This window comes from Ailuropoda melanoleuca, chromosome 8 (genome assembly GCF_002007445.2).
Source record: "Ailuropoda melanoleuca isolate Jingjing chromosome 8, ASM200744v2, whole genome shotgun sequence".
Taxonomy (NCBI): domain Eukaryota; kingdom Metazoa; phylum Chordata; class Mammalia; order Carnivora; family Ursidae; genus Ailuropoda; species Ailuropoda melanoleuca.
In genome coordinates, this window is record NC_048225.1 from 86,989,321 (window position 1) to 87,016,191 (window position 26,871).

Genomic DNA, 26,871 nt, shown 5'->3' on the forward strand with positions numbered 1-26,871 from the left:
TTATCACTTAGGGGTTAGAGAACAAAGTTAAAGAATTGAATTTCTTTAGGAAGTCACAGAAAAATGGGATATGTGCTTATTTAGGACATCACAGATAATGGAAATATTTTACTTAGGATTGGAACTTTACCCCTTTCCCAGGTTAGTTGGTTGATTCCTTTGTTAACGAGTGTATGAGATACAAGGCAAGTGCTTTAAAAGCAGAGAAGCTATCAGTGATGGAGGAAAGATTAGAGGACAGGTGCCACCTCAAGGATTTCAGCTCAAAGATTGACTGGACTTCTGTCTCTGCCTACTTAGATAGGAGAACCTGCTTCCCAGTTTCGTCCAGGCTCTGCCCCATCACCAGCTGGAAATCAAGATCCTTTGTTAGTAGCATTCAGTTTTTCGGGCTGCTGGATGTGACAGATGGTTCTAAAGACTATCTTGAGGTCAACCCTGAAATCTTAGCTCATCCCAGGAGCAGCTTCAGGAACCTCATTCGTGGTACGCTTTGAGGGGCAAAAAGTTGCATTTGTCCCAAAGGAAGATCGGGCATGAATATGGCCCAAGAGGAGTGATAACTCTGATTTGCCTTTGCTTCAGAGTCTGGTACCTTGCTGCCAGACAGTTTCCGAAAGTACTGCTGTTACGAGGTCACAGCTCTGCCCTAGGACATCCAGTGGCCGGCTGTTGTCCACCAGCTCAAACTCCCACTCTTCTACCCTCTGCCACTGATTGCACTTCTTTGCCTCATTTGAGATAGAGCTGCAGGTAGAGGAAGGAGGGGCCTAAGTGTCATGAGGGTGCCACTTAACAGGTTTGCAAGAAATGTACCCATTTGGGTAAATTTATATGACAGTTTTTAAAATAATGAGTCATGTTCTATATAATTTATTGATTAAAATTGGGAAGCTTGGAGAGGCTATTCAGCTGGGATTGGGAAAACTCGAATATGAATCCCAGTTCTGCTATATTACTACAATAAATCCTTAGATAATTTAGTTTTCTTCTGGTGTCTCAATTTCCTCAAAGGTACTTGGCCCACTGGTTTGTGGTGGTGATCAAATTAGTTGATTGCAAGAGTCCTTTCAAATATTAAATTTTAAATTCAAAGCACTTTCAGATATAAAATTCCATCAGTTAATAAAAATTAGAGATTGCATTGATTCTTAAGTAAAGTGTTGTTTCAGGGATGGGTTTTTTTCTTTCTTTCTTTCTTTGTACTTAACAAAATGAGAAACTAATAAAAAGTATTTGGTCTTCCTGAGAAACCTATGACTTCCAGCCTCTCTGCTATGAAGGCTATGGAAATTAGACATTGGGAAAGCAATCCTACATCTTCTGCAGCCAGAGTCAGCCTGAGGAGAACCTGGGGTCTCATCCAGGATGTCACCCTGAGCTGGCACTTCCTTTCTCTTGAAAGAGAGGTCAAGAACAGTGTTGCCCTTGGTTTCATTTTAGGGAAGGGATGCTAAGGGGTCAGAAATTGGTGAGCTCATTAAAATGTACCGGGACAAAGTAACCCAATCAGTAGAGTGTATGTGGGGTGGGGGGGTGTATTTTGGGGGGGGTCAGGTTGGGGTGAGTGGCTACACCTGCTTCCATCCATTTTCTAGGGCATATGGCTTCAGCTGCTGCCCAGCAACAAGCCAATTCATCAAAGCCTTTGATAGTGGCTTTCAAAATGTGTCAGCCAATAGCCAGACAGGACCAGCCTAACAGCTGAAGGACGCCCCCTTCCCTTCGCTGGAGCAGAGAATGGGGAAGGAGCAGATGGAGGCCCTTCTCCCCTTGGCTGGCTCTCAGGGCACACTGTTATGCATTCAGGACTCAGAAGCTGAGACCGAGGCGCACTCTTCCCACACTCCTGCCCTTGGCCCAGAGCTCCGGAAGGAGTCTCACAAACCCCTCTGCAGTCCTCTTCATGGGGTGTGAGGTGTCGGATTTTATCCAGTGCAGGCACCCTGAAAGGGTTTGCTCTCCTATTAAATTTGCCTTTTCATGTGGCATTAATCAAACAGCTGAACCATGCCGGCGCTGCTGGAGCACAGCATTCATTATGGGCCCCGAGGGATCCCTCTCTCCAGATTTCAGACCTTTGGCTCCGGGAATAGAGATATCCGTCCAGCCAGGAAGGCCCCAAGCAAGCTGCAGCCCGCTCAAGAGACTTTCCTTCCCTGCATCCTCACTGCAGTCCCCATGGTGCTGTGAATCCCCTCAGATTCCTAAAGTCCCCACAGCAATGAAGCCGACTTTGGGGAGCCACCGCACAGGGAGAAGAGCCTCCAACAGGGATGTGCATGAGTTTTCTGAGGACACAGCCATATGGCGTGTGTTGAGCCTCTCCCGTAAAATCCTTTCCATGCTCCCTGTGGCAAACGCCCATCCCCAGAGGCTGGAGTTGAGAAGGTTCTCGGGCCTGCTTCCCTTGTCCTCCTGCTCCTGACACTTGGGTCCAAGCTAGTCTTTGCTCCCTGGAGCAGTTGTGGGTCTGCAGAAGCCTGCCTCCTCCCTGCACCCCACTACCTGCGCGCACGCACATGCAGCAATCTTCTCTGATTTCCGAACACCGGGCTTTGCCAATAGAAACTCCCACTGAGCCATAGCTCCCCTCTCAATATCTTTAATGTCAGATGGGATGAATGAGGGCTGTTTCTATCATGATGTGGAAAACCCTCTGGCCCAGGGATGGAGGAGCTCAGGGCGATGAAAGTTCAGCAGGAGGAAACACTGCCGGGTTTTTTTTTTTTTTGAGATTTTATTAATTTTTTTTTAGATTTTATTTATTTATTTGACAGAGAGAAACCGCCAGTGAGAGAGGGAACACAAGCAGGGGGAGTGGGAGAGGATGAAGCAGGCTCCCAGCGGAGGAGCATGATGTGGGGCTTGATCCCAGAACGCCGGGATCACGCCCTGAGCCGAAGGCAGACACTTAACTGCTGTGCCACCCAGGCGCCCCTGAGATTTTATTAATTTATTTGCGATAGAGTGAGAGCACCAGCGTGGGGGGAGAGGGAGAAGCAGGCTCCCTGCTGAGTAGGGAGCCTGAACCTGGGGTGGGGTGTGGGCTGGATCCCAGGACCCTGGGATCCATCACGACCTGAGCCGAAGGCAGATGCTTAACTGACTGAGCCACTCTGGTGCCCCTGAATTCCAGTGTAGTTAACATACAGCATTATATTAGTTTCAGGGGTACAGTGTAGTGATTCAACACTTCCATACATTAGTCAGTGCTCATCGTGACAAGTGCACTCCTAATCCCTCTCACCTATTTCCCCCATCCTCCGCCCTCGTCCCCTCTGGTAACTACCCGTGTGTTCTCTGTAATTATGAGTCTGTTTCTTGGTTTGTGTCTTTTTATTTCCCTTTGTTCATTTATTTTGTTTCTTAAATTCCACATATGAGTGAAATCACATGGTATTTGTCTTTCTCTGACTTACTTCACTTAGCATTATAACCTCTAGCTCCAACCATGTTGTTGCAAATGGTAAGATTTCATTTTTTATAATTGAATAATAATCCATTATTAATATATATATATCTCACATCTTCTTTACCCAATTCATCTGTCACCGGACACTTGGACTGTTTCCATAATTTGGCTATTGTAAGTAATGCTGCAGTAGCATAGGGGTGTTTTTGTATTCTTTGTGTAAATACCCAGCAGTGTGATTACTGGATCATAGGGTAACTCTATTTTTAACTTTTTGAGGAACCTCCATACTGCCTGCCACAGTGGCTGCCCCAGCTTGCCTTCCCACCAGCAGTGCACAAGGGTTCTTTTTCTCCACAACCTTGACAGTCCTTGTTGTTTCTTGTGTTTTTTATTTTAGCCATTCTCACAGGTGTGAGGTGATATCTCATTATAGTTTTGATTTGCTTTTCCCTGATGATGAGTGATGTTGAGCACCTTTTCATGTGTCTGTTGGCCATCTGGATATCTTCTTTGGAGAAATGTATGTTCATGTCTTGTGCCCATTTTTCATTGGGTCATTTGTTTCTGAGGTGTTGAGTGGTATAATTTCTTTATATATTTTGGATACTCTTTCTCAGATATGTCATTTGCAAAAATGGAGAGGCTGCTTTTAATATGAAATAGTGAATCAGAATGCACGAGTCCTAGCTCTGTTTATGCAATAACATCTTCGGCTTAACCTTTTGCAGGATTATTTAAAAAAAAAAACAGTATAATTTCATCCAAATAAATAGTTTATGTTTCTCTGGGTGCTTTTTTTCTGCAGACATGCAGTAAGTCTCTGAACACTTACATACACATGCTGACTATATGGAACCACACATTCGTTATGGAGATGTGTGCACACAGCTGCTAATGGGTCCTGCACCAATTTCCTTGGTAAATTCTGTGCTTATGAAGTAAGACTTACTTCAGGGTTAAACAAAATAATGATAAGCATCTGACTCCAGCCGGGACTACCTTGCCCTTTTCTTATTCACGACTGGTGAAATTTTGAACACTGAAAAAAGATTTTGCCTGGTAGCGAATTCGCTCTCACCTAGATAATATTGCTGTTTTTTTCCACCCACACAAAGGAAAAGTCCTGGGGAAAGGTATTTGTGACTTTAATCTTAGAGGGGAAATAATCATGCATCAGGGAAGGATGTAAGTTTTTTCTAGGACTTTATGGAATTCTTTTTTGGCTTTCCAGAGAGAAGGGATTATTTTTTCTTCAAGGAAATTTCAAGGAGAAAGTAATAATAAATGACCTTATTGAGTGCTTCTACGTGGCAGACATTTCTGTAAGTGTAAAGGTATCAACTCACTTATGATCCCTGTTTTACAGATAGGAAAATTGAGGCACAGCTGGGTTGAATCACTTGCCTAAAGTCACACAGCTTTTAAGTGGTGGAGCTAGGATTCAAATGAAGACAGTGTGGTTCCAGAACCTGCCCTCTTAGTCCTTAGGATGGATACAATAAAACAAAAATCTAAATAAATAAACAAACCCTACAATGACCCAGATGGTGTCAGCTCCTTATTCAAAGTCTATCAACTAGTATATAGAATCTGCATAGCTTTGGCTTCTTCCTTCTCCTTGATTTTTTATAGTTCTTCATTCTGTTATCCAGCAGCTACCCCCAGAGGGTAGCAGCGGAAGGGAGAGATAGGGGAACTCAAATCCATTCACTTTCAATGATCATCAGCCACTCTAGAAATTGTCAAATGGGGAAAATGATCATTTGTGTCATCGTTCCCAGTATTACCTCTGGTTTCCCTGAGTTAGAGACATTATTAATGCATTAAAGATTTTGGAAACTCTACCCTTTCTCACGCCCTTTCTTTTCTCCTTCTTCAATTTGAATCATTTTAATAAGCGCTCACTTGGCCTTTGGCAGTGAAGAGTCGTGGCCCACTACATTTTCTCAGTTATAACATTCCATCAATTGAGAGATGAGTTATGTTTTTAATACAGCTTTATTTTTTGATGGGCACTGATGGATGGGGGTCACCAACCTTATCACATTATATGTGTATGCTGATTAGAAAACATCTTGCTACAGAAATGTTAAAATGTGAGGAAAAAGTGTGTTTTAGAATTGAGAAAATGTATTTTATTTCCATCTTTCAACAAGCAATAAGCCTTAAGGTAGTATTTTGTGAGGGTTCCTCTTACGTGGTCTGCCCTCTCTGGGTATCAGAATTTTGATTACAGTAGTCAGCTGGAGTTCAGCCTGGTTCAGACATCTATTTTTAACAATAGCTGAAGGGTTGCTCTTTTTCAAGACAAGAGAAAGATTATTTAAGAGTAAGGGAACTGACTCATGGAATGGGTCAGAACTTCTTTCTTGTTAGGAAGGGGCTGGCTTTAGCGGTTTCCCCCTAATGGGCTGGAAATTGAGTGGAGATACCTACCTAAGGCAGAAGGATTGGAAAGGTCAAGGGAGGTGAGCTGGGTTTGAGATCACCAGGGCAAGTAGAGAGATTCAAACTCTAGAAATAAATTCAGACCTAAGGGTTTGGAATAAGAGATTAGGTTTGGAGCAACTGCAATTGAAAAAACAAAACATGGGCTTATTAGGTCATCATTGAGAAAGGCCTTGGGATGTCTATGAGTTATCTTCAGGACTACCTGGTGGATTCTTAAATTAGATGGGTTTTTTAAAAAGGGATGAAGGCAGAGTAGGGAAAATGAAAACCAGAGAAGAAGCCAAGATTGTTTTGTTCATGGGAGTATTCCTAGCAATGGTATCCTTAGCACAATGCCTGGCCCATAGGAGGCGCTAAATAAACATGTTAATTAAATTATAAGTAAATCGCCTCTTGTAGAGGTTCATTTGTTCATTCATTCACCCTTTCGACAAGTTTTATATTGAGTATATATGGATATAGACGCTCGTAAGTGAGTAGATGCAGGTGTGCGATTCTGTGGAAGTTTTGAAATTCCACATCTACCAGACACAGGATGCATACAAGCAGTTGACTAAACATGTATCTTAAGCATGTGCACAACATGTGCATTGAACTGTAGTGTGTTCTGCTATTTATGTCCAATGTCTCATATCTAAGGACAGGGTGCAGACTGGGAAATGTCTCTTCTGTTCAGGTAGTAACTCTCTTATTCTTTCATTTGCTCCTACATTGTCTAGCGACCACTTCTGTGTCCTGAGCCATTCACGTTAGATATTAGGCTCGGAGGGAATGCTTTTTTAAATGCCTATTTAAGAGTGATTGTAAGCAGCGTTGCAGTTTCTCAAAATTCAGACTTGGTTCCACAGAGTCTCCTCCGTAGGATTCCTGAGCTCCATTAGCTGCACCATTCTGAGTGTGCTAGAATGCAGGAAGATTATTTTCCCTAACCTGTTCTGGGAAAATGTGAGTTGGCAGCTGTTTGTTACAGCACGTCCATTTTTGTGGTGCTGCAAATTTATCTCACTTGTATCTGCTGCAGAGGTGGGAGGGGTCAGAACCTGCTCCGGTGTAGGCTTCCAAGTCAGTCTGGAAAAAGACTAACCCGTTTAGCAGGAGTTATGAATGCTAAGATATCCTCTAAGTGTTCGACCATGTAATTGTTTTGTATATGCAATGTTGTAGGCTAGCGGATCCCAAATCAAGTCCATCCATAGATGCCAAAGATAAACCACTGGTCACAGAAAAATGACAGAAAAAAATACCACAATGTAGTGTGTGTGTGTGTGTGTGTGTGTGTGTGTGTTTGCATGAATGTACATGGGCATATGCATGTGCATGTGTTTAAATATTTCTTTATATTCACATTTATGTACATAAATGTGGGTGCAGGGTTGCCAACTGTACTTTTGTAGGAAGAATTATCCTTCATTCTAAGATTATGTCCTTTGTATGTTTTTGGCATCAAAATTATCTTTATTTTATAAAATGATGGCAATGGTAGATAACTTTTTAGTGTTCTTATTTGGAAAAATAAAAGTTTGACGATCTTGTGGTTGCCATTTGGGAATTTCATAAACGTAACTGGGCTATGATTTACAGGCCTGGAAATCACTGAAATCCTACAGTAGGAACTGTGATGGGCAAAGAAGGATGACTGCTTGCTCTCCAATAGTAAGCAATTCCTGTGGAAAAATTAGACACTTCAGCAAAATCGCCTGCACAACGTTAACTTCCAAAGCTGTGCTTGATAAGTGGACTATGCCTTGAAAGGTGAGTAAATTAATATACCTATTATATAATTACCCAGAGGCAAAGAAAGATTGTCCAAGGTTTCAGAAGAAACAAACACAAATTGACTTTCTCATAAAGCCTGGATTTCATTTAGTTGCTTATGTTACTTTTTGCTCCTTAATGTTAGAAATGAAGTTGGGGGGATACATTAAAATGACTAATGTTCAGGGAATGGAGCTAGAAGTACCCAGAATGGGCTTTGCAATTTGGGCTACAATACAATATATCAGTGAGCTTTTGCTGTGTAACAAAACATCCTAAAGTTTCTTGGCTTAAAACAACCACCTTTATTGAGGTCATAAACATGTAGGTCATTTGGGCGATCTTCGTTGGGCTGGCTTAGCTATTCTTCTTCATGTGTCACCAGTCAGCTGGTGGATTGGCTGGTGGCTGGATTATCTAGTATGACCTCACATGTCTGGCAGTTGACTGGCTGTTGGTTGGTATGTTAGTGGTGACTAGGTCACATATTTCTATTCATCTAGTAAGCTAGTGCGGATTTCTTCACATGGAGGCTGCAGGACTCCAAGAGTGGCAAGAGACCGAAAACCCCACTTCACAAGTGCTTCCCAAGCCTTTGCTTGTATCCTATTTGCTCTTGTCTGATTGCTTAAAGCAAGTTACATAGCCACATCTAGAATCAGTGCAGGAGAGAGTATCTAAGGGCCTGGGTACAGAGAGCTGTGAACAAACTGAGGGCCATCACATCCACAGTCTACGCTCCTGGTGATAGATAATACCTGAGTAATGGTCTTATCAAATTACTAAGCTTTCTTTGTCCACAGTCTTCCAAGGATTTATTCCAGATGAGCAGGAGAAATATAGTACAGAATTGTAGAATTATGGAAATGTAAGAAAATGAATAGATAACCTAGCTTAGCCCTGTCATTCAATAGAAGAGGAAATGGAGACTCAAAAAAAGTTGGCTGGCTTGCCCAAAGAGAGCTAGTACTGATAAATATTTTAGACTTCTATGCCGATACTCTGGGAATTTAATCTTGGTTAAGAAAGAACACTCCATTTCATCTTTGACTTTTTGAACACATGGGATGAGGTGAGAAAAGCAAAGTGAAACAAGATATAGTTTCTGCTTTCATGGAGTTTATAGTCTAGTGGGAATATGCAGACAAGAAACCAGATAATTAAAAAAATACACACACACACACACACACACACACACACACACACAGTTCAGTATAGGATGTAATGAGGAATCAAAGGGGGCATGAATCCTGAGGGAGCAGATGGGATATCCGTTAGTAGTCTAAGCTGCTTACATATAAACTCATTAATTTTCATAACATCCCTATGAGGCAGGTGCTATGAGTATCCCTGTTTTACAGGGAAAGAAACTGTGGCATAGAGAGGTTAATGATGTCCTCAAGGTCACAAAATTGGTAAGTGGTGGAACTGCAGTTTATACACAGAGTACCTGTTCTTCATGAACCACAGTCCATGTTCTTTGTCATTTCCATCTGCTGCCTGTGGAAATGGAGATAGGGGAGAAGTGGGTATAGTTGAAGGATCATTCAGACCTCCTACAGAATGATCTGGTTGAGAACAGAATTCCTGGATAGATATAAATTCTATTCTCTATAAATAACCTTCAGATATGTGCACGTTTCAAACTCTGTTTGATGCCCACGTGTGTTTGCACGTGAACACATACAGGCCTGTGCCCTACACACCCAAGTATAGGGGAGTTGCCCTCTAACAGACCTTTGTATAATAAACTGGTCCATAGGGTGAGGTTCAGCAGCTCTCTTTGCTCCTTTGATTAACTGTTATCTATCCATTCTTCTGGTCTAGTTCCTTTCTACTCAGAATCTACTTCTTCTACCCAGGGACGGGGTTATTTTGATTTTGTTTCTGTGTTTGTTTACTTTCTTTTTTCAGGTTGGCAGTCTCTGCTTTCTTACTGCCAGAGGCTCTCTTCTGCTAAAGGAGGTGGCCCCCTCTCTACATTTCTTCTCTTAAGCCTTAAGCATTAACTGTGTTTCCTTTGACAGGTGATACTGTATGGGAGAGCAAAGAAAGCCTTCCTCCACAATGGCTAATCAATCAGAGAGATACAGCCACTTTTGCTGGAAGTGGGAAGGGGAGGGAGCCTAACAAATCATTTAAGACTGAGCTCAGACATTTACTTGTGGGGTGAGCGTGTGTGTGTGTGTGTGTGTATACACATGTATGTGCGTGTGTGCACATGTGAGCTTGCATTTATGCGTGTGTGTGTGAGAATGACATACTCTAAGGGAGATAATTTAGACCTTACACTTCACTGAAATGAGGAGGTTATCTAATTTCTGTTGTTGGCTCTTCAATGGTTTCTGTATGTGTATATTATGCAAGACATGTCCTAGCTACGACCAAGGACAGCTCCTCTATGTTATTTTCCACTGCTGCCCTGACAAATGATCACATTCCAATGGTTCTGTAGGCTGGAAGTCTGACATGGGTCTCACTGGGATAAAAGCAAGGTGTCCACAGAGCTGAGTTCCTTTCTGGAGGTTCTAGGGAAAGACCTGTTTCCTTGCTCACTCAGGTTCTTTAGAAACCAGTTCCTTGCAGGGCAAGACTCCCCTAGCCTTCGANCACTGAAATGAGGAGGTTATCTAATTTCTGTTGTTGGCTCTTCAATGGTTTCTGTATGTGTATATTATGCAAGACATGTCCTAGCTACGACCAAGGACAGCTCCTCTATGTTATTTTCCACTGCTGCCCTGACAAATGATCACATTCCAATGGTTCTGTAGGCTGGAAGTCTGACATGGGTCTCACTGGGATAAAAGCAAGGTGTCCACAGGGCTGAGTTCCTTTCTGGAGGTTCTAGGGAAAGACCTGTTTCCTTGCTCACTCAGGTTCTTTAGAAACCAGTTCCTTGCAGGGCAAGACTCCCCTAGCCTTCGAAGCCAGTTTTCAAATGAGAGATTGTAGGGTCATTCTCAACTCCTTCCCACCCCCCCTGTTCTGGACTCCCCGCCCATCCCTCACATCAGATCAAGTCCGGGTGACCCAGCCATCCCAGGTCTCTGTACTTTGTTCTTTCCTCTCAGGTACACTGTTTTATGTTGGGGCTCGTCCTCTTGCCTGGGGATTTACCACATAACCTTGATTGGATTCTCTCTCCTCCAGTCCTTCACCATTCAGTGTCTTCTCAAAGCACAGGTCTGATCGTGAAAATGACTTAACCAACATTCTTTTATTTCAAGTTTTTTACCTCTGGTTACAATGTGCCCCTTAAATCACATCTTCCATGGTGGCCTCCTCCTATCCCGCTTCACTTTCTGCTCCAGCCTCCCTAGAAAGCACACTCACTATTCTGCAAACATACCAGGCACCTCAAACTCTGTGCATTTGCCCAGGCTGTTCCTCTGTCTGGAGTTTCCCCCCGTTAAACTCAAGCTTGTCAAGCTTGTCAAAATCCTCAGGTCACCTTCAGAGTGCAAATCAGATGAGACCTCCTCTGGGAGGACGTATGTGGTGGCTCTGGTGGCTGTCTCCCCCTTCCCCCTTCCCCCGCCCATGTTGCTGTGGCACCGTGTCTTCAGCGTACTTATCCATGCCTTAGAGTCACTTAGTTAAATCTCTGTCTCCTCTGGATCACGTGAGACATAAGTCGGTTGTCTTAATTGCCTTTGCATCCCCCCAACACACAGTAGGCTCCAACGATGGCTCCTGAATTGACCTGATTTTGTTGAGCTGCTGTGATGTTTAATGAATCAGTGAGATGGTGACTGTGACTGTCTGCAGAGGCAAGGTGGTGTGCTGACCATCCGCCATCCCCCAGGGGTCATCTGGGGCCGCACTTGTCAGGACTCTGGAGACAGGCCTGAAGAAGAGCACTAGCTTGCCCCAACGATGGAGAGCTCCCTAGAAATTCACCGCACACCGGTTCTCCACTCCCTCTGCCTTCAGTCCCCTCCCTCTGGAGAAGGCCCTTCCTTGAGATCTCTCTTCCCCTCATTAGCTGAGCTTGGTGCATGTTCCCCAGCTGCAGCTTCCTTTGGTCTTCCCCGGCTTCCACTGTTTGTTTATTTTCTTCCCTATCAGCCTCTTCCTCTGCTGTGGTTGTAAATAGAGCCGATGACTGTCAGCTCTGGGGCCTGTGCAGTGAACCTGCCACGTGTCAGTGGCAGGTCAAGTAGACTGTAGCATCAGATGCCATGGGGTATCCCTCAGGCTCAGAAGCTTCCCCAGACACTGGCCCAAGCTGCCCAGCAGATTTTGCTCCTGACAAGCCAAATGGAACTTTACAGACAGAAGCATCACATGACACAGTCCATCCTCTCCAGGTGGGTTCTCCCTCTTGCTTCTGTTCTTGCTGCCACAAGCCCCTGGTCAGAGGTTGGGCAAATGACAGAGGGGTCACTCAGACTGCCCGCAGGGTAGAGTGACATATGACACCAAATATTTCATGCATTATACTATTTCATGCCAATTCTTTTTTCTTGTCTTTGAGAAAGTTGGAGCTGTGCTTGATCTAAAGTGTCTAGCCAATTCCAAATTCCTAAGACAGAGTGGCCTTGCTAGTTGATTATAGAAAGGGATAGAGACAACCTTAAAGGCAGGCCAGGCATATGGTGCTTCAGTCTTTCCCCCACACCACCTCATAAAGTGATGCTTCCAACCTGGTCTGTTTTTGAGCCGGAGCAGTTCATCCTCTCTCCCCCATGCCAGTTACCCCACTTCACCTCCTTTCCCTCTGTGCAATCAGGGGATCTCCTCCCTCCCCGCCTCCTGGCTCTGCCACCCCCTCTGCTCCCTGCCTCTCCCTGAATTCTCCAGCGCAGCCGGCCCCTCTGTGATGAGCTGTCAGCGGGAGAGCCACACAGGCAGTGCCATCCTGCTCAAGTCTTTGAGTCTTTGGTCCTCCCCCGACTCTGCGTGGCAGTGTGCATCATCTGTCAGAGTGCCCCTCTCCCTCCCTCCGCTTCCCCACCCCCTTCCCTTGCCGCTCGCTCTTTCTTTCCCTGTTCCTGAGATGCAAAGCCCCAGGGAGCAGAGCCAGCGGGAGCCGGGAGCCAGCGGCATGTTGCAGCAGCTCTGCTAGGGGCGCTGAGGTGAGGTGGACCATCCTCCGCCACCTTCTCCCATGTACCAGGAGGTGGCTGACTCTGTCACTCAGGGCCTCACAGAGCTATGCCCAGCTGGGGCCCGGGGCCAGCCACACCTTCCCAGCTGTACTGCCCACTGCCAGACAGGTAAGAGAGAGCAGCTCCTTCCAGCTCGGCCTGGATGGGTCCCTGGACTGGCCATCCCCAGCCACAAGTCTTGTGAGAAGGGCAGGGCATCTCAGGGCAGAAAAGGCACTGTCCTCCTGTCGGTCCCTGTTCATTCTCTAACAGAGCTCTGGAGAGGGGGGCAAGCCTGTCACCCCTGCCAGGAGCATGAGTGCAGAACTATACCCATTCTTCCCACTTAGTGGGAGCTAAGCTGCAAAGGTTCCTTTTTTTGTTCTCCTTTCTCCTCAGTCCTAACTTCTCACGTCCCCTGAAGCCCGTTTTCTGGCCCCTGAGAGATGCGGTTTCTTCGCTCACATCCCTGCGGGGGCTCTGAAAATATTGTAGGTTTGCTATCTGGACTGTGACACTGTCTCTTTTCGTTCCATTCATTTCTTTTCTGCTGCTGTTTTAAGCGGGTCGCCTGCACAGCAGTCTGGCTGCCCACAGCATCTGTTTTGTTTTGTCAGTGTGCAGGTTTCCAGCGTTGCTGGTGACTAACACTGGTGACACATTCCGATGCAGAAGGACTCACAATCCCAATGAGTCGGATGGAGATTAAAATACATTGGAGGTCACCAGGTTCTTCTGTGTCCCCCCCAGCTTTATGGAGGTATAATTGACAAATAAAATTGTGGTATGTTTAAAGTGTACAATGTAATGATCTGATACACAGATACATTGTGAAAGGCTCCCCCACCTCACGTTAACTAACATCCATCGGCACCTCACGGATTTTTTTTTTCAATTAAAATTTTTTTTATTATTATATACAACCCTGAAATAACATCATAGTTAAATTTTGATCACATTCTGGATTGTTTTCTTAGACATAGTCTTAAAACAAGACTTGCTGGGCCAAGGGTTTTTTTGGTTTTGTTTTTTTAACTGAGATATAATTGACATGTAACATTGTATTAGTTTCAGGTGTACGACATAATGATTTGATACATGTACGTATTGCAAAGTGATCACCACAATAAATGTAAACATCCATCACCACACGTAGCTACCAATTTTTTTTAGCAGGTCACCAATTGCTAAGCAGTGAGTTGAGGGCACTGTTGCCACTTAGAGGAGGTGATGAGTCCCTGGCATCAGCTAAATGGGTCCTTCTGAGGGCTGTCTCGGTAGTGACTTGTGGGAGGCATGGAGGAGGAGAGTGGCTTTTCTCTTTCTGTATTAGAACCACTTATTCTCAATCCATTGTTTCATACGCATACTGAAAATCTGGCTTTCATGTCCTTGTAAGTCCTGATCTTGGGATGCTTTCAACCCAGTGAAATAAGGAAAGCCTACCACAGCCTGCAACTTGGGTTATTTTTGGATTATTTGTTTCTACAGACTTGAAAAACCTCAGGGTTTTCTTAGAAGATGGAGGGGGTGCTGGAAAGTGAGGCAGCGAGATAGCTGTTATCATGAGAGCCTATACGTGTTTGGGGAAATCACAAAGCCGTAAATGTGCAATGTGGTATTTATTATGCTATTGATGGCTGTTATTATTCTGGGAATGATAACCTCATGAGCACTCAATCAACCCAGTAAACTAGTTTTTATTAATCTTTTGCTCAATCCTCAGAGTAGGTTTCCTGGAGAAGGTCGATAGGACTGGGGTGGGCAGGGATTGGAGTCCCCACCATGTCCAGGCATCAGTAAGCGGCCCCTAGGGACCTGGTCCTACAGGCACTTTTTTCTTTAATTTCACCCAGTGCCTAACACACAAAGAATCTGAAAACTTTATCCTAATCGTTGTCTAGTTGAACTAAATCTGCTACTGAGGCCAAGGCGTTTCTTTCATGGGTGAGTTAACTCTGACCTGTAGATCACGGTTCCTTAGCTAATGATAGCCATTTCACAAATGCCAGGTACTCCCAGGGGATTGAGTGAGAGTGTGGGTGGATGGCTGGCGAAACCCGTCATATTTCCATTTAGAAAAAAAAAAACAAAAAAAAAAAACACCTCCAAATGTGGATCTCAGTGATGGGTACAGAGCAGCAACTGAATCTGCCGAAATGTGTGTAGAGTAGGGAAAAGCCTGGGGGTCCTGGGTTCAAGTCTCCCTAGCGCCATTAGTGGAATTACTCTGGGCCCTTCACTCAGGGCTACTGAACAGCTTTGCTTTTGTACTCAGTAAAATGGGCCCAGGAGCAAGCACCAAGCTTACCTCCAGACGTGTTTGTGAGCTAAACTAAAGGAATAATGGTAGCTCCCAGTGATCACAGTGTGCCGGACAGCTTGGCTAGGTATTTTCCCTACATTATGCTGTTTCATCTTCTCAACTTCCCAGAACAAACTGAGGCTCATGGAGGCTAAGAAACTTGATCAAATTCAGCCAGAGAAGTGAAAGCAGTTTGTAGGTTGTGACTGTGCTGTATAAAGGTGAGTTTTGTGATGTGTAATGACTTCATGGCTTATCGTTTTTGTGCTGCCTATCCGATCCCAAGCCCTCTGTTTTGTGCTTTTTAATTTCCTCTTTGTCCAAACACCTACATCTCCAGACATGCTAGAAATGTTCCTTGCTCCCATCTGTGCCTCAGGGATCAGGATATTTTTCACTGTCCAGGCCGTGTCAGCCTTCTCATTAGGGCCTTTATTATTTGTGCTGTGTATGGAATTTCCAAACGCCTTTTGAATTTTTCAACAAAAGGTCCTAGAAGGAAGAAGGCCTCAGAAAAACTGAATGACTTAAGGTAGATTCCGACCAGGCCTTGCCTCGCAAGGAAAAGTGTCAGAATTTGCTCAGCATCTTTGTGCATTAGAGCGCACCCACACAGCCCTGGCCCCTCCCCCTGCCCCCAGTGCAGACACTGATGTGCACCCTGCACAGGCATAAAAGCGAGTCATCTCCTTTCCCTGAGGGCTCTGTGCAGAGAGGAGCAGATCCCAGTGGGAGAGCTGTCCCTGGAGGTACCCCGGGCTCCACTCCACTATTTCCTACCACAATCGCTGCACCCGAGCCGGAGCCCATCCCCGGTCTGATGGCTATGGAGTTTCCTTTTTGCGTGACTCTAAGTGGCTGGCCAGAATGGAGCTGGGAGGACATAAAAGCCATTGGCTGGAGTCATTGAAAATGGAGGATTAGCAAGAGCTTGTTTTATATTCAGAGGAGGGGAGAGGGCCGAAGCTGCTTTCTGCCCACAGCTGTAGACCCTGATGGCAACTGGTAAAGCTTTTGTCACTGCCTAAGGAGGGGAAGAGATTGATAACCAGTGCCCTGGCACTGTGAGATAGGAGGAGAGAGCCACATTGCAATTGTAGCGGCCCCCCCAGCTGATATCACAGCCCCAGGGCTTTGAAAACTAGGTCCTGCTGCTTCTGTCTGTCTGGCCTGCTGCCCTTTCCTCGGCAGCCTACATCCCCGCCCCCCAGGTGGTGTTGGGCCCCTGCTTTCTGTGACTCCGATGCTGTCAGTGTGACTTCATGTTTTCATGAGACCGAATAATGTACAATCCACGTTTGCTTATATATCTCACTGAATTCTTACAATAAAACAGGAGGTTGGCATGGCCTTAGGAATTCTGATTTCAGAAAAGAAAGCAAGGCCTTCAGCTGAGGTGACCCAACCATGAATGGGCAGAGCTGGAACTTGAACCCTTGTCACCAGACACTGGAGCCTGTGCTATTTCTAGGACTTTAAGCTGCCTCTCCCTGCCAGCATCCTGCTCTAAACATGGTCTCACTCACCCGTCCACTTGCTGGTTCAGTTATGGAGCATCCTCTGGTGCCAGGCACTGTGCTAGATGTTGGAGATGTAGAGATGAAAAACATAGCTTTCACGTATGCAGTGTGCATAGGTAATGTACTATGCCTGTACATTGCTTGGCACATAGGAGATACCTAAATGTTAGTTACATAAATGGATGAATGAATGAATGAATGAATGAATACACTTTTCTGCCCTTGAGGGACTTCAGAGTCCAGTTAGGAGAAGAGAGTTGCAGGCACCTAATCACACCATGTTCTGATGTAGAAAAGCATGTCTGGATCAGAGAGACCAAAGATGGTGAGGACAAGAACCAGGGACCATGAAGAAGGACGTGGAACAGAGCAGTACTAGTAAGGATGGAGAGGAGGGGACAGATGTGAAACCTGCGAGGGAGATTTAATCAGTATGATTTGGTAATTGGCTGACTATAGGAGATAAGAGAAAAGGAGTCCTGTCTAATCACTTCCCTATTCCCAACTTGAGTTACTCAGTTGATGGTGGTGTCAGAAACTGAGACCAGGAATTCCATAGGAAGAAGATTTGTATGTGTGTGGGAGGTGACATGGGGGATGGGGGTGGGGGATAAAATGGGTCAGGAAAAGAAGGGACTATGTTGTGCTCAATTTTTAGATGTTTGTACTTGTGCCTGTGGGATACTTGAGGGGTATGTTTGGCAATCCATGGGCCATAAGAATCTATATAATTGGAAGAGGGACCAGAATTAGAGGAAAATATTCAGAAATGGTTAGTATACCCAATGTAGTTGGGACTATGGGCAAGGATGAGATTGCCCAAGGAGCATTTAAGGAGAAAAGCGCAGGAAACCAAGGTTAGGTTAGGAGGAGAATGTCAGCACTATGGGGTAGGCAGAGGAGGAGCCAGCAAAGGAGACCAAGGGGAAGGCCAGTTAGGAGAATGTAAGGCTAAGGAGGTCAAGGGGGTGGAGGTTCCTGAACTGAGTGGTCGCCATGGCAAATGCAGCTAAGAGGTCCACTAGGACAAGGACCATTGGACCACGGAGCCTCACAATATAGAGGTCGCTCTTTCAGCGAAATGGTAGGGATGGAAGCCAAATTGTAAAGGTCTGATGAAGGGATAGGAAGTAGTGAAACAGGAAATGTTTTCAGGTGGCTTTGCTGACATAAGGAGGAAACTGCCCCCCCTGCCCCCCCGGAGAATTTTTTTTTTAATGGAAGCATTTTTATTTGTAAGCATAGGATAACATGGGAGAAGGACAGAATAAAGATAGAGGGTTGATAAAGCAGGGCAGGTGGGAAGGAGGGTCTCAAGGCCAGAGGAGGAAGGGTTTACCTTGAGTAGACACATCTGTCAGTGGTGGATAGGAAGTAAGCGTGTGTGTAAATGTGGATAGACTTTCAGGGGAGGAGACAGGGAAAGAGGTTGAAATATTTCAGACCTGAGGGCTCGATTATCTTGGTGAAACAGGAGCTCAGGCTGGGGGTGTGTGAAGAATTGTGCTTGTTGCCCTCTCTCCCTATATTGTGGCTTCCGGTCCTTTGGCTGCTGGCCACTAGAAAGCTAGTTTGTAAAAACCAAGTTTACTGTTTAAGGCTCTGGTTACAATAGGAATGGAGAACGTTTGGGGAGGAAGCCAGCAGATCATCATTTGTATCCTCATCCAAGATTGACTTATCGCCCTAGATTCTGGATGTGTGGGTGTGCAGCTCAGCAGTGGGAAGAAAGGAGCTCCCCTGGAGCTCTGGGCTGGAGTTCTGGCCATGACTTAAGAAATGTGACCTTGGGGGGTGCCTGGGTGGTTCAGTCAGTTAGGCGTCTGCCTTTGGCTCAGGTCATGATCCTAGGGTTCTGGGATCGAGCCCTGCGTCGGGCACCCTGCTCATTGGGAAGCCTGCTTCTCCCCCTCCTCCCTGCTCATGCTCTCTCTTGCTATCTCTGTCTCTCTCTCAAAGAAATAAGTAAAATCTTAAAAAAAAAAAAAAAAGAAAGAAAGAAAGAAAGAAAAAGAAAAAAAGAAATGTGACCTTGGGCAAATTCTTTACGATTTAATTTCTGTAGGTGATATCTAAGAGTCATACCCATTCTAAATCTCTGTGAATTTTGGCACCTGCTCCCTAGAAGTCAAATAAAAGGCTTTTCTGAAAATGGATTTATTCATGGGGAGGAAAACTTACAATACAGGAAATCAATTCCCATTCAAATTGCCTCTTTCTATATTTCAGTTTCCTTGCACTAAAAGTTTACACTTTGTAGGCTCATTTTACTGAAGCATGTATTGTCAGTGGTCACACTATTTATAACATTTTACACACAATTTCAAATATACACAAGTCAAGAGAAAAGAACAGTGAGCACCCATGTAGTACCTCCCGCTTCCTGCCCTAGATGATTTTGAAGCAATTTCCAGATAGCGTATCATTTCAACTCTAATATTTCAGAATGTATTTCTAACTGATAAGTTGCTTTAAAAAACAACCTCAACATCAATATCACAGTAATATCAATATCTAATCAGTGTGCAAATTTCCCCAAACTGTCTCCTGGTATTTTTTTATGGTTTTAAATTTGAATCAGGATCCAAAATATATTCCACATATTGCATTTGGTTGATGTGTTTCTTTAAATACATAGATATCTAACGCGGGCGACCACTGTCGGAGGGACAGTCCTGTAATTCCTATAATCCTATAATGTCTCTTGATTTTGTGTCATTTTGCCCTGTGTTGGTGTACCTTTTAATTTTAGGAGACCTAAGGAACAATTTCAGTTTAGACTCCAAAGTCTCTGAAGTTTAATTTTAAAATTCCTTCTAGACGCACTTAAAAGGAAAAGTATAAAGATAGTAAAGAGAGAAAAGAGGTAGAAAAAAAGAAAAGGCTGCAATGAGTGGCAAGGAGACAAATGAAGGCTCGAGAGGAACAAAAGAGAATGAAAAAGGTAACAGAAACACATGTCACCCTCTCTCCGCCTAGACACTTGAAAATCCTCGCAAACGTGTTTCATTTTTGTGTCACCTCTGTTAGCAGGTAGTAAACGTGAATCTTTAAATAACAACATTGTATTTATTTAGTGCATTTTCCGAAGCAGTTTATCAAGTAGCTGAGCAGATGTCTTCCAAGTAATCCTCCGTGTAAAGTAGAGGAGTAGGAATTCTAATTCCCATTTTACAGATGACGGAGCAGATGAGACAGCTAATATTAGTGGCCCACACTACACAGTCATTTGCCATTTGCCAAGCATCGCGTGAATCCCTCAGTAAATCCGTATAACAACCCTTTAACAAGCCTACGGCATTGGTCCTGTGATCTTCATCTTACCTGTGATGACAATGACTCAAGGAGAGTAATGTGCCCATAGTTACAGATCTGCAAGATTACAGAGTGGGGATGAAAACTCAGGCCAGTCCAACCCGCTCTTCTTTTTTCCAGGTCAGTTTACTTCCCACTAAATCAGCAATCTATCTTTTTTTTTTTTTTAACTTTTTGCATATACTTGCTTTTTGGCAAAATTCCATTTAAAGGGAAGCTCAGAGCATCACCAAGCATAACACAGATTTTCCTCGACTTAGGATGGGGTTATGTCCCAATGAACTCATTAGAAGTTGAAAATATTCTAAGTTGAAAATGCATTGAATACACCTACTACCAAACATCATAGCTCAGCCTAGGCTACCAGAAATGCTCAGAACACTTACATTAGCTATCGTTGGGTAAAATCATCTAACACAAAAGCCTATTTTAAAATAAAGTGTTGCATATCTCATGTAATTTATTAAGTAGTGCACTGAAAGTGGAAAACAGCATGGTTGTAAGTGTACAGGGTAGTTGTAAGGGTGTATCAGTTGCTGACTGTCTCTATCAGTGGCGACCTGGGAGCCGCAGCTCGCTGCCACGGAGCAGTATCACGAAAGAGCATCCCGATATCGCCACATATCACCAGCTTGGGAAAAAGAGCAAAATGCAGAATTCAAAGTGTGGTTTCCACTTAATGTGTATCACTTTCTCACCACGGTAAAGTCAGGCAATCACAAGGGGAACCATCGTAGGTGGAACCATCGTAAGTCGGAGGCCTCCTGTGGTAAGGTGTACAGTGGACTAGGACTTGGCAAGGCATTCTCCTTCCTTACAGACTTTTTCATTTCTTTCTTATAATCACTCTGAAAAATAGACAGGGCAGGTAATTTGGGTTTTACAGAAGAGGAAATTGAAATTCAAAGCTCTTCATTATGTTAGCGATCACATAGCTAGCTAGTTAAGGTAGTTAGTGTCACAGGGCTAGTTATCGGCAGAGTTAGCACCAGCGGCCCTTTCTTCTCATTCCAGATCATGGACTTGTTCGGTTCTCTTTGCAAACCTCATGGGCCGACGCCTTCAACTACTGACTTCTTTCCACGACCCCTCCAATATTCCTTGTGAGAAGTTGAGCAGGCTTATTAGAAATTAAATATCCGGATGCTTGAACTGATGAGCAGGAAAGGAGGCTGTTAATACTCAGAGGAATGAAATCGAGACGTATTTTTTTTTTTTTAGTAGAATTTTGGGCCGAGTGGCCTCTTTCTGTCCTTCCCTTCCCTGTGTCCTTCCAGTCTCCATGGAAACCCCAAATCAATGCAGCATATGTTGATTCATGTTTCTGCTGTTACTAGGAAGCTACAAAGTGGAAATTGCTTTTAAACGATTTGTGGAAGAGCTTTAGCATGCTGACCAGAATTCAAATCTAATATCTGAATGACTGTTTTATTACAAGCTTTTACTATGGTACTGTCCTAGGTGGTATGTTGATTAAATAAACACACAGGGGGCGTTTGGCAATAAACCTCCACCTCTACTAACATGGCTTTTAAAAGTATTATATTGCAGACTTTAATTCCCTTTATCTTCAATTTAATTACATTTTTGTGGCCTGTGTGACAATGCCAGGTGCTCCTTTTGCTCTTGATTAATTCCACTCTGCCCTGACCGGGTTGTGGGGAACAATAGTTTGCAAATGCCTTCGGTGCCCGTGCTGCCGCCCCTGAGAGTCATTAGCATTAGACCGATTTCAGTCTTGACCCGGAGACTGCAGAAGTCTACAGTGTTTCCGCCATAAGGAATCCTTGGTGATTTTTCAGATTTTTTTCGTGAACTCAAAATCAAATGCAGCTGCCATTTATTAAACACCTGCTTCCTACGAGGCAATGGGAATTGATAGCAAGGGGAGAAAGTCCTAGAGTCTGTCTTTGTGGAACATGTAGTCATTTGGGAGGATCAGAAAACATAAATCATATGGATAAACTACAGATCATGTTACAGGCTGTCAGAGAGTCACACAGCAATGTGGTGGTGTTAGGATGGAGGGATTTCTTCTGACCTGAGGCTGTTGTGAAAAGCTTTGGAAAGGAGAATTTTTATCTTGGGGGTATTAGGTTTAGAGAAGGAGCTGGGAGTTAAGAGGCAGATCCGGGGGCAGGGAGAACATTCTGGGCAGAGGGGCAGTGGAGGAATCAGGCGTGTGTGTGCATGCGTGTATGCACGATGGGATATAAGACTGGAGGGGTAAATGGGACCGAATTGCTAGAATGTCAGGCAGGACAAATTGCTATCATGAAGCCCGTCAAAAATTCCTATCAAGACCATTTATGGTACCTGTTCAATGGGTAGCTCTGGTGGTAGTGTAGTGTGCCAGGAGCTTTACAGGGAATGGGGGAAGCAATGACATGGAGGCAGGAGGGTCAGTCACTTAGGACGGAGTGGGTACCCAATAATCTCTGAATGGCAGTGTCAATGGATGGGAGGGGATAAAGTTGAGAAATACTTCAGAAATATAACGAGAAGTTTTAAAAATCAATTCAACAGGGCAATAGAGAAAAAGAAGCCAGAAATACCTGTATTTCTTACCCCGAGGGCCTAGGACCGAGTCATGCTATGAGCAAGCATAGGGAGCCCGGCAGGAAGGGAAGATTTGGAGGGAAAGGTGGTTGTTTCTGACACAGTTGCGTCTGAGAGTCTGAGAGGGATGGCATTGTCTAGCTGTCCCCTGGAAAAGCCGGTCTGGAGCTAATGAGAGGCAAGACTGAGCACCAAAGCCCGAGAGATGCAACAGCCCAGGCCTAGGAAGGTTGGGTTTCCCAGGAGGAGCAGAGAATGGGAAGAGCTGAGAGGTGCAGGGCAGCCTGAGAAGCCAGAGCAGGGCTTGTAATGCCTGTTTTCCTGGAAAAAACCATGTGTCGCTGCCGGTAGAGACATCCTGTGCCCAGTTTCCAGCCAGAAACTCAGGAGCAGTAACCAGAAAAGAATCCAAATCTCTGGATCCTGAGCCAGGGCTATAAGCACAGGCACAGAGTCCAAACAGGTGAGTGCCTTTCTCACTAGCATTCCGGCCTGCTTGCCTTTGCCTAGCTGGCTTCTTCAGGAAAGGAGACCATGACAAATGCTTACCCCCTGGGTTCTGCTTAATTCCCACCAACCCCTCACCAGCCTCTGGAATTCTTTATGCACCTGCCTCTATAGAAAGGAAGATTTAACTTAGAGGCCTCCCCTGAGAGGGGCCTCTACTAGGTCTGTGCTTTTCAAACTAGGGTGCTGCGTGGTTACGCTTTGGTGTTCAGGAATGTTTTGGTTAAAAAACAGTTATAATTTCTTCTTTTGACTCATGCGAGATGCATATTCTCATACTCTTGTCCCTCTGCTCTTTATATTCCTGCTCTTTCTTAAAAGTCGATTGATGATTATATCTTTCCTTAAACATATGGGCTGGCTTATTGACTTCCTATGATTATATTATTTCTCCAAAGGCTAATTGAAGATTCTGATGCCCAGTTAATATTAGTCAGCCCCCACCTGAGACTTGGGCCCCTCTGCAGCCCTGCCCTATCTCCTCAGTGCCTTTAAATCCTGGATGCCAGATGGGGCAGCATGAGACTTGGAGGGGGGCCTTTGTCTTACTATTTCAGCACTGAACAAGGAGTCCCTTTGAACCACCTTTGTGTTAAAGCAAGGGGCAGAGCAAGGGTTGGGAACAGGAAGCTTGGTATCAGGCACCAGCTCTGCCACTTATAATTGATTTGTCTGTTTCTCCATCTGTAAAATGGGATGATAAAGATGTCAGCCTTGTAAGTTTGTTGCAAGAGTTAACAGCAGTGCAATGTTTAGCCCAGCATCTAGCACATTCTGAGGGCTTGTTGGACAATGGCTGTGTGCATGGAATCGGGGAGTCTCCACCTTACCGTATAACCTAATCTTGGATTAGGGAAGTGCTTATCAATGGGCTTTTATTCCGGTTTATATGTGAACCTGTTTCGTATGGTGCAGCGTATCAAGAAAAAGTCCAGAAGCTAAGGATTCTCTTTATGCTTCAATTCTAAACGCTGGCTAGCATCGGCGTTCAAGGCAGGGGTTCTGAGAAATGGGAAACATTTCTTTTGGATCTCATTTCGTAACACTGAGTTCCCTTTACCTAACAGAGACACACTGTGGACATTTTGCGAGAGAGACAATGAGTCACTGTGGAGGCAGCATCAGACTTTTTATTTCATCCTATCGTCAGGCAACATGGGGTTGCGGCAGACTCATGTCACTGCGAGAATGCAGGTTATGCCACCAATAGATCTGCCCAGAATTCTGGGTCCTGGCATGACGTGGTGGGGAGAGCTCTGCTGTAAGAGTTCTAAGAAAACAAGTCTGATCCTTGAGTTGCCTCAATTTTCTCATCTGTAACTCGGGGATAAGAATATTCTCTCTGGCTATGGAATAGGGTTGTTGAGTAACAATACATGAACATGGTTTCTATGTTATAAAAGGTTAAACAAATGCAATCTAATATTCTTAGTATCAAGCCATCACTTTCCATAGAGATTTCTGCTGCCTCCAGCAAATGCCGCCTTCCGCCTTCCGGGTGTCCAAAATGACTTGCAGTAAAGGTTAGGTGCATTTGGAGCTAGTTCCTGAGTGGGAGCAGGAGACTGGAGTGGAATGGGGAGAAGGGAAGCTTTGTGGTTTGCACGCTTTAGCATGCATCAGAATCACCTGGGAGGCTAGGATTCCTCTCCTGAGTTTCTGATTCTGTAGGTCTGGGGGTGGGGCCTGAGAATTTGCATTTCTAACACATTCCCAGGTGATGCTGATGCTGCTGGTCCAGGGACCATACTCAGAGAACTACTGTACTAGGGCAAGCAGGAAGAGACAGGCACTGGAACTGAAACAGGCAGTGTGAAGATCTATGTGGGTAAGGTAGTTTGGAAGAAAAAAATTGCAGATGACAGAAAAATTAGGGATAATGTGCAGATTGGGCAGAACAAAGGGAAAAGTCTCACTCCATAACAAATGCAAGCAGGGGGAAGTTGCTAGGTGATGGAGGAGGGAGCGAGGTGAATTTCCAGTGTAGGAGAAACCAGGAGCCCAGAGTTGGAAATATACATGTTTGGAGGAAGAGGAGGTGGGAATTTCTCATTGAGAAGTGAGGGGTGGTGTGTTGGGTGCTGGGGGTGGGAGTAGAGACACACTGGGGGAGAAATGCCTCTGTCCAGTAAGGGGGACAGCTGAGATGTGGCAGAGGGGGTAATTTCAGGGCTGTGTGGTTTGGCTTGGTAGTGAAGCACAATAGAAATTGGGAGAAAGGGGGTGGAATTTAGATGTGTGACCTGCCCCGTAGCTTTCTTGCTCTCTGCATTTATCACATCACATCACACCCAGCAAGACAGCCCCCCTCCTCCTGGCTCATTAGGAGATTTGATTCGGCTTGGCTCCTGCTGTCAGCAGCTGTCTGGGGCAAGATCTTTATGCTCCCTGCTCCCTGAGCAGCAACCAGTCTTCAGCCAGCAGCAGAGCTCATTAGAAGAGGGCCCCCTGGACACTTTATTTTCAGCTTATTGGTGGCCGGAAAGAGTTAATACCTACGGCTTTGCTGCCCCCTGCACAGCCTCTGGGTGCAGAGGGAGGCAGCTTTGGGCTGTGGGTACTTCTCCCTGAGCTGCAGCCAGAGGAACAAGGAAGCAGGTTAGTGAAGAGGAAGGTATGGGAGGAGTGCCAGGCGAGCTCTGCTCAGGGGCACCTCCTGCATCCTGCCAATGAGGATGGGTGTGCAGACCGTGCCCGGGAGCTGAGCCGCCGCCCGCTGGGTGTAGGCTGCTTCAGTATTTACTGGATGTGACAAGCAGAGAGAAGAGCTTTCAGCGGGGCTGCTTGCTGCCCGGCTGAAGTGGTGGGAGGTGTGTTGTGCATGCATGCGTGTGTATATGTGTGTGTGCACGCACGAGTGTGCCTGTGCATTCATGCACATATGTTCTTCACCCATCAAGGATCTGACTGCTAAAAGAAAGATCTACTCTTTCCCCAGAACTCCTTAACCCGCAGCCTCTCTGACCACCCAGTTGACAAAGACCCGCAGGTCATGAGGACTGGTCAAAGACAGTGAGTATTGCTTTTGCTTTTCTCTTTCCTCTTCAAGGTGCCCATGTGGGCTGATTGCATTATCCATATTTAATTAACCTGCCTCTCCATGCATATTGATTGCTTTCTTCCCGCTGAGACTCTTAGTTTCTCTTCCCCTCTTTAAAAGGGAGCTTTTTGCTCTTTGCTTTTAACCTTTGTTTTTTTCCTTGAGTACCCTCTTTCCATTATGTCCCATCCTGTCTGCCCCAGAGTTACCTGTCATTTGATGTCCACCTAACAGGGCACATTGCCATGGGCCTTCCTGGGGCTCTAGGGACCCCAAACTCCATCCCCCAGAAGTCAAGGGCCAGATGGAATTAGAGCCCCAAAGTGGTGGGATGAATGAAGAAGCTAGGGCCAGAGTCTCCTGCAGATTCTGATCGAATCAAAGTCAAGGCTGAACTAGGTGAAGGGATGGTGAAAGGTCTGGGGGGCAGTGGTGGACAGTGTTGGATTTGGGAGGGAGAGAGGCAGGCATGGAAGCAGTCCTGGCAAGCCAGGGTGAGCCAGCAGTGGGAACGGGAAGAGCGACAAGGCAGTGACTGCGGGCCTGGTAATACCTGCCCCAAATGACCTTGCCTGCTGTGTCTGTGGGGACTCATCCCAGGTTCTGTTCAGCACCAGGGTCGCGAAGGCCCCTGGCACAGCCTTCCCCTCCTCCGGGTTACAGACCATCAGCAAGAGAAAATGAGGCAAATGTACCCCAAACTGATTTCTCGCAGCTGGAAGAGAACCTTAATGCTGGCAAGGGCTTTGATTTCCTTACTCCTGGGCAGGCAGGTGGATGCACCATTAGGACAAAGATTAAGGAAGTGTCCCTACTGTTAGGGAACAGAGCCTAAGCTCAGACTCCTGGAGGATGAGCTTTGACACAAAGTCTAACTATTTTTTTTTTTTTTTAGTTTTAACAAAGCAATC

The 26,871-nt window shown here is 45.2% G+C and overlaps 1 protein-coding gene across 4 annotated transcripts in view; it reads left to right on the top strand.

Moving 5' to 3' along the window:
• RGS8 (regulator of G protein signaling 8) overlaps positions 1 to 26,871 on the top strand; it is a 130,085-nt gene that overhangs the window by 76,954 nt on the left and 26,260 nt on the right. For 2 of the 4 annotated variants that reach the window (XM_034666835.1, XM_034666836.1), the window contains exons 1-2: positions 25,333 to 25,518; positions 25,859 to 25,932. Coding sequence is in view for 2 of the 4 variants with exons in the window: in XM_034666836.1 (XP_034522727.1) it covers positions 25,913 to 25,932 (20 nt within the window). In the remaining 2 variants the exon portion in view is untranslated. Of the gene's footprint in view, positions 1 to 7,450; positions 7,622 to 25,332; positions 25,519 to 25,615; positions 25,731 to 25,858; positions 25,933 to 26,871 lie in introns of those variants that run through there. The other 2 variants (XM_034666834.1, XM_034666837.1) reach the window with 2 other exon arrangements.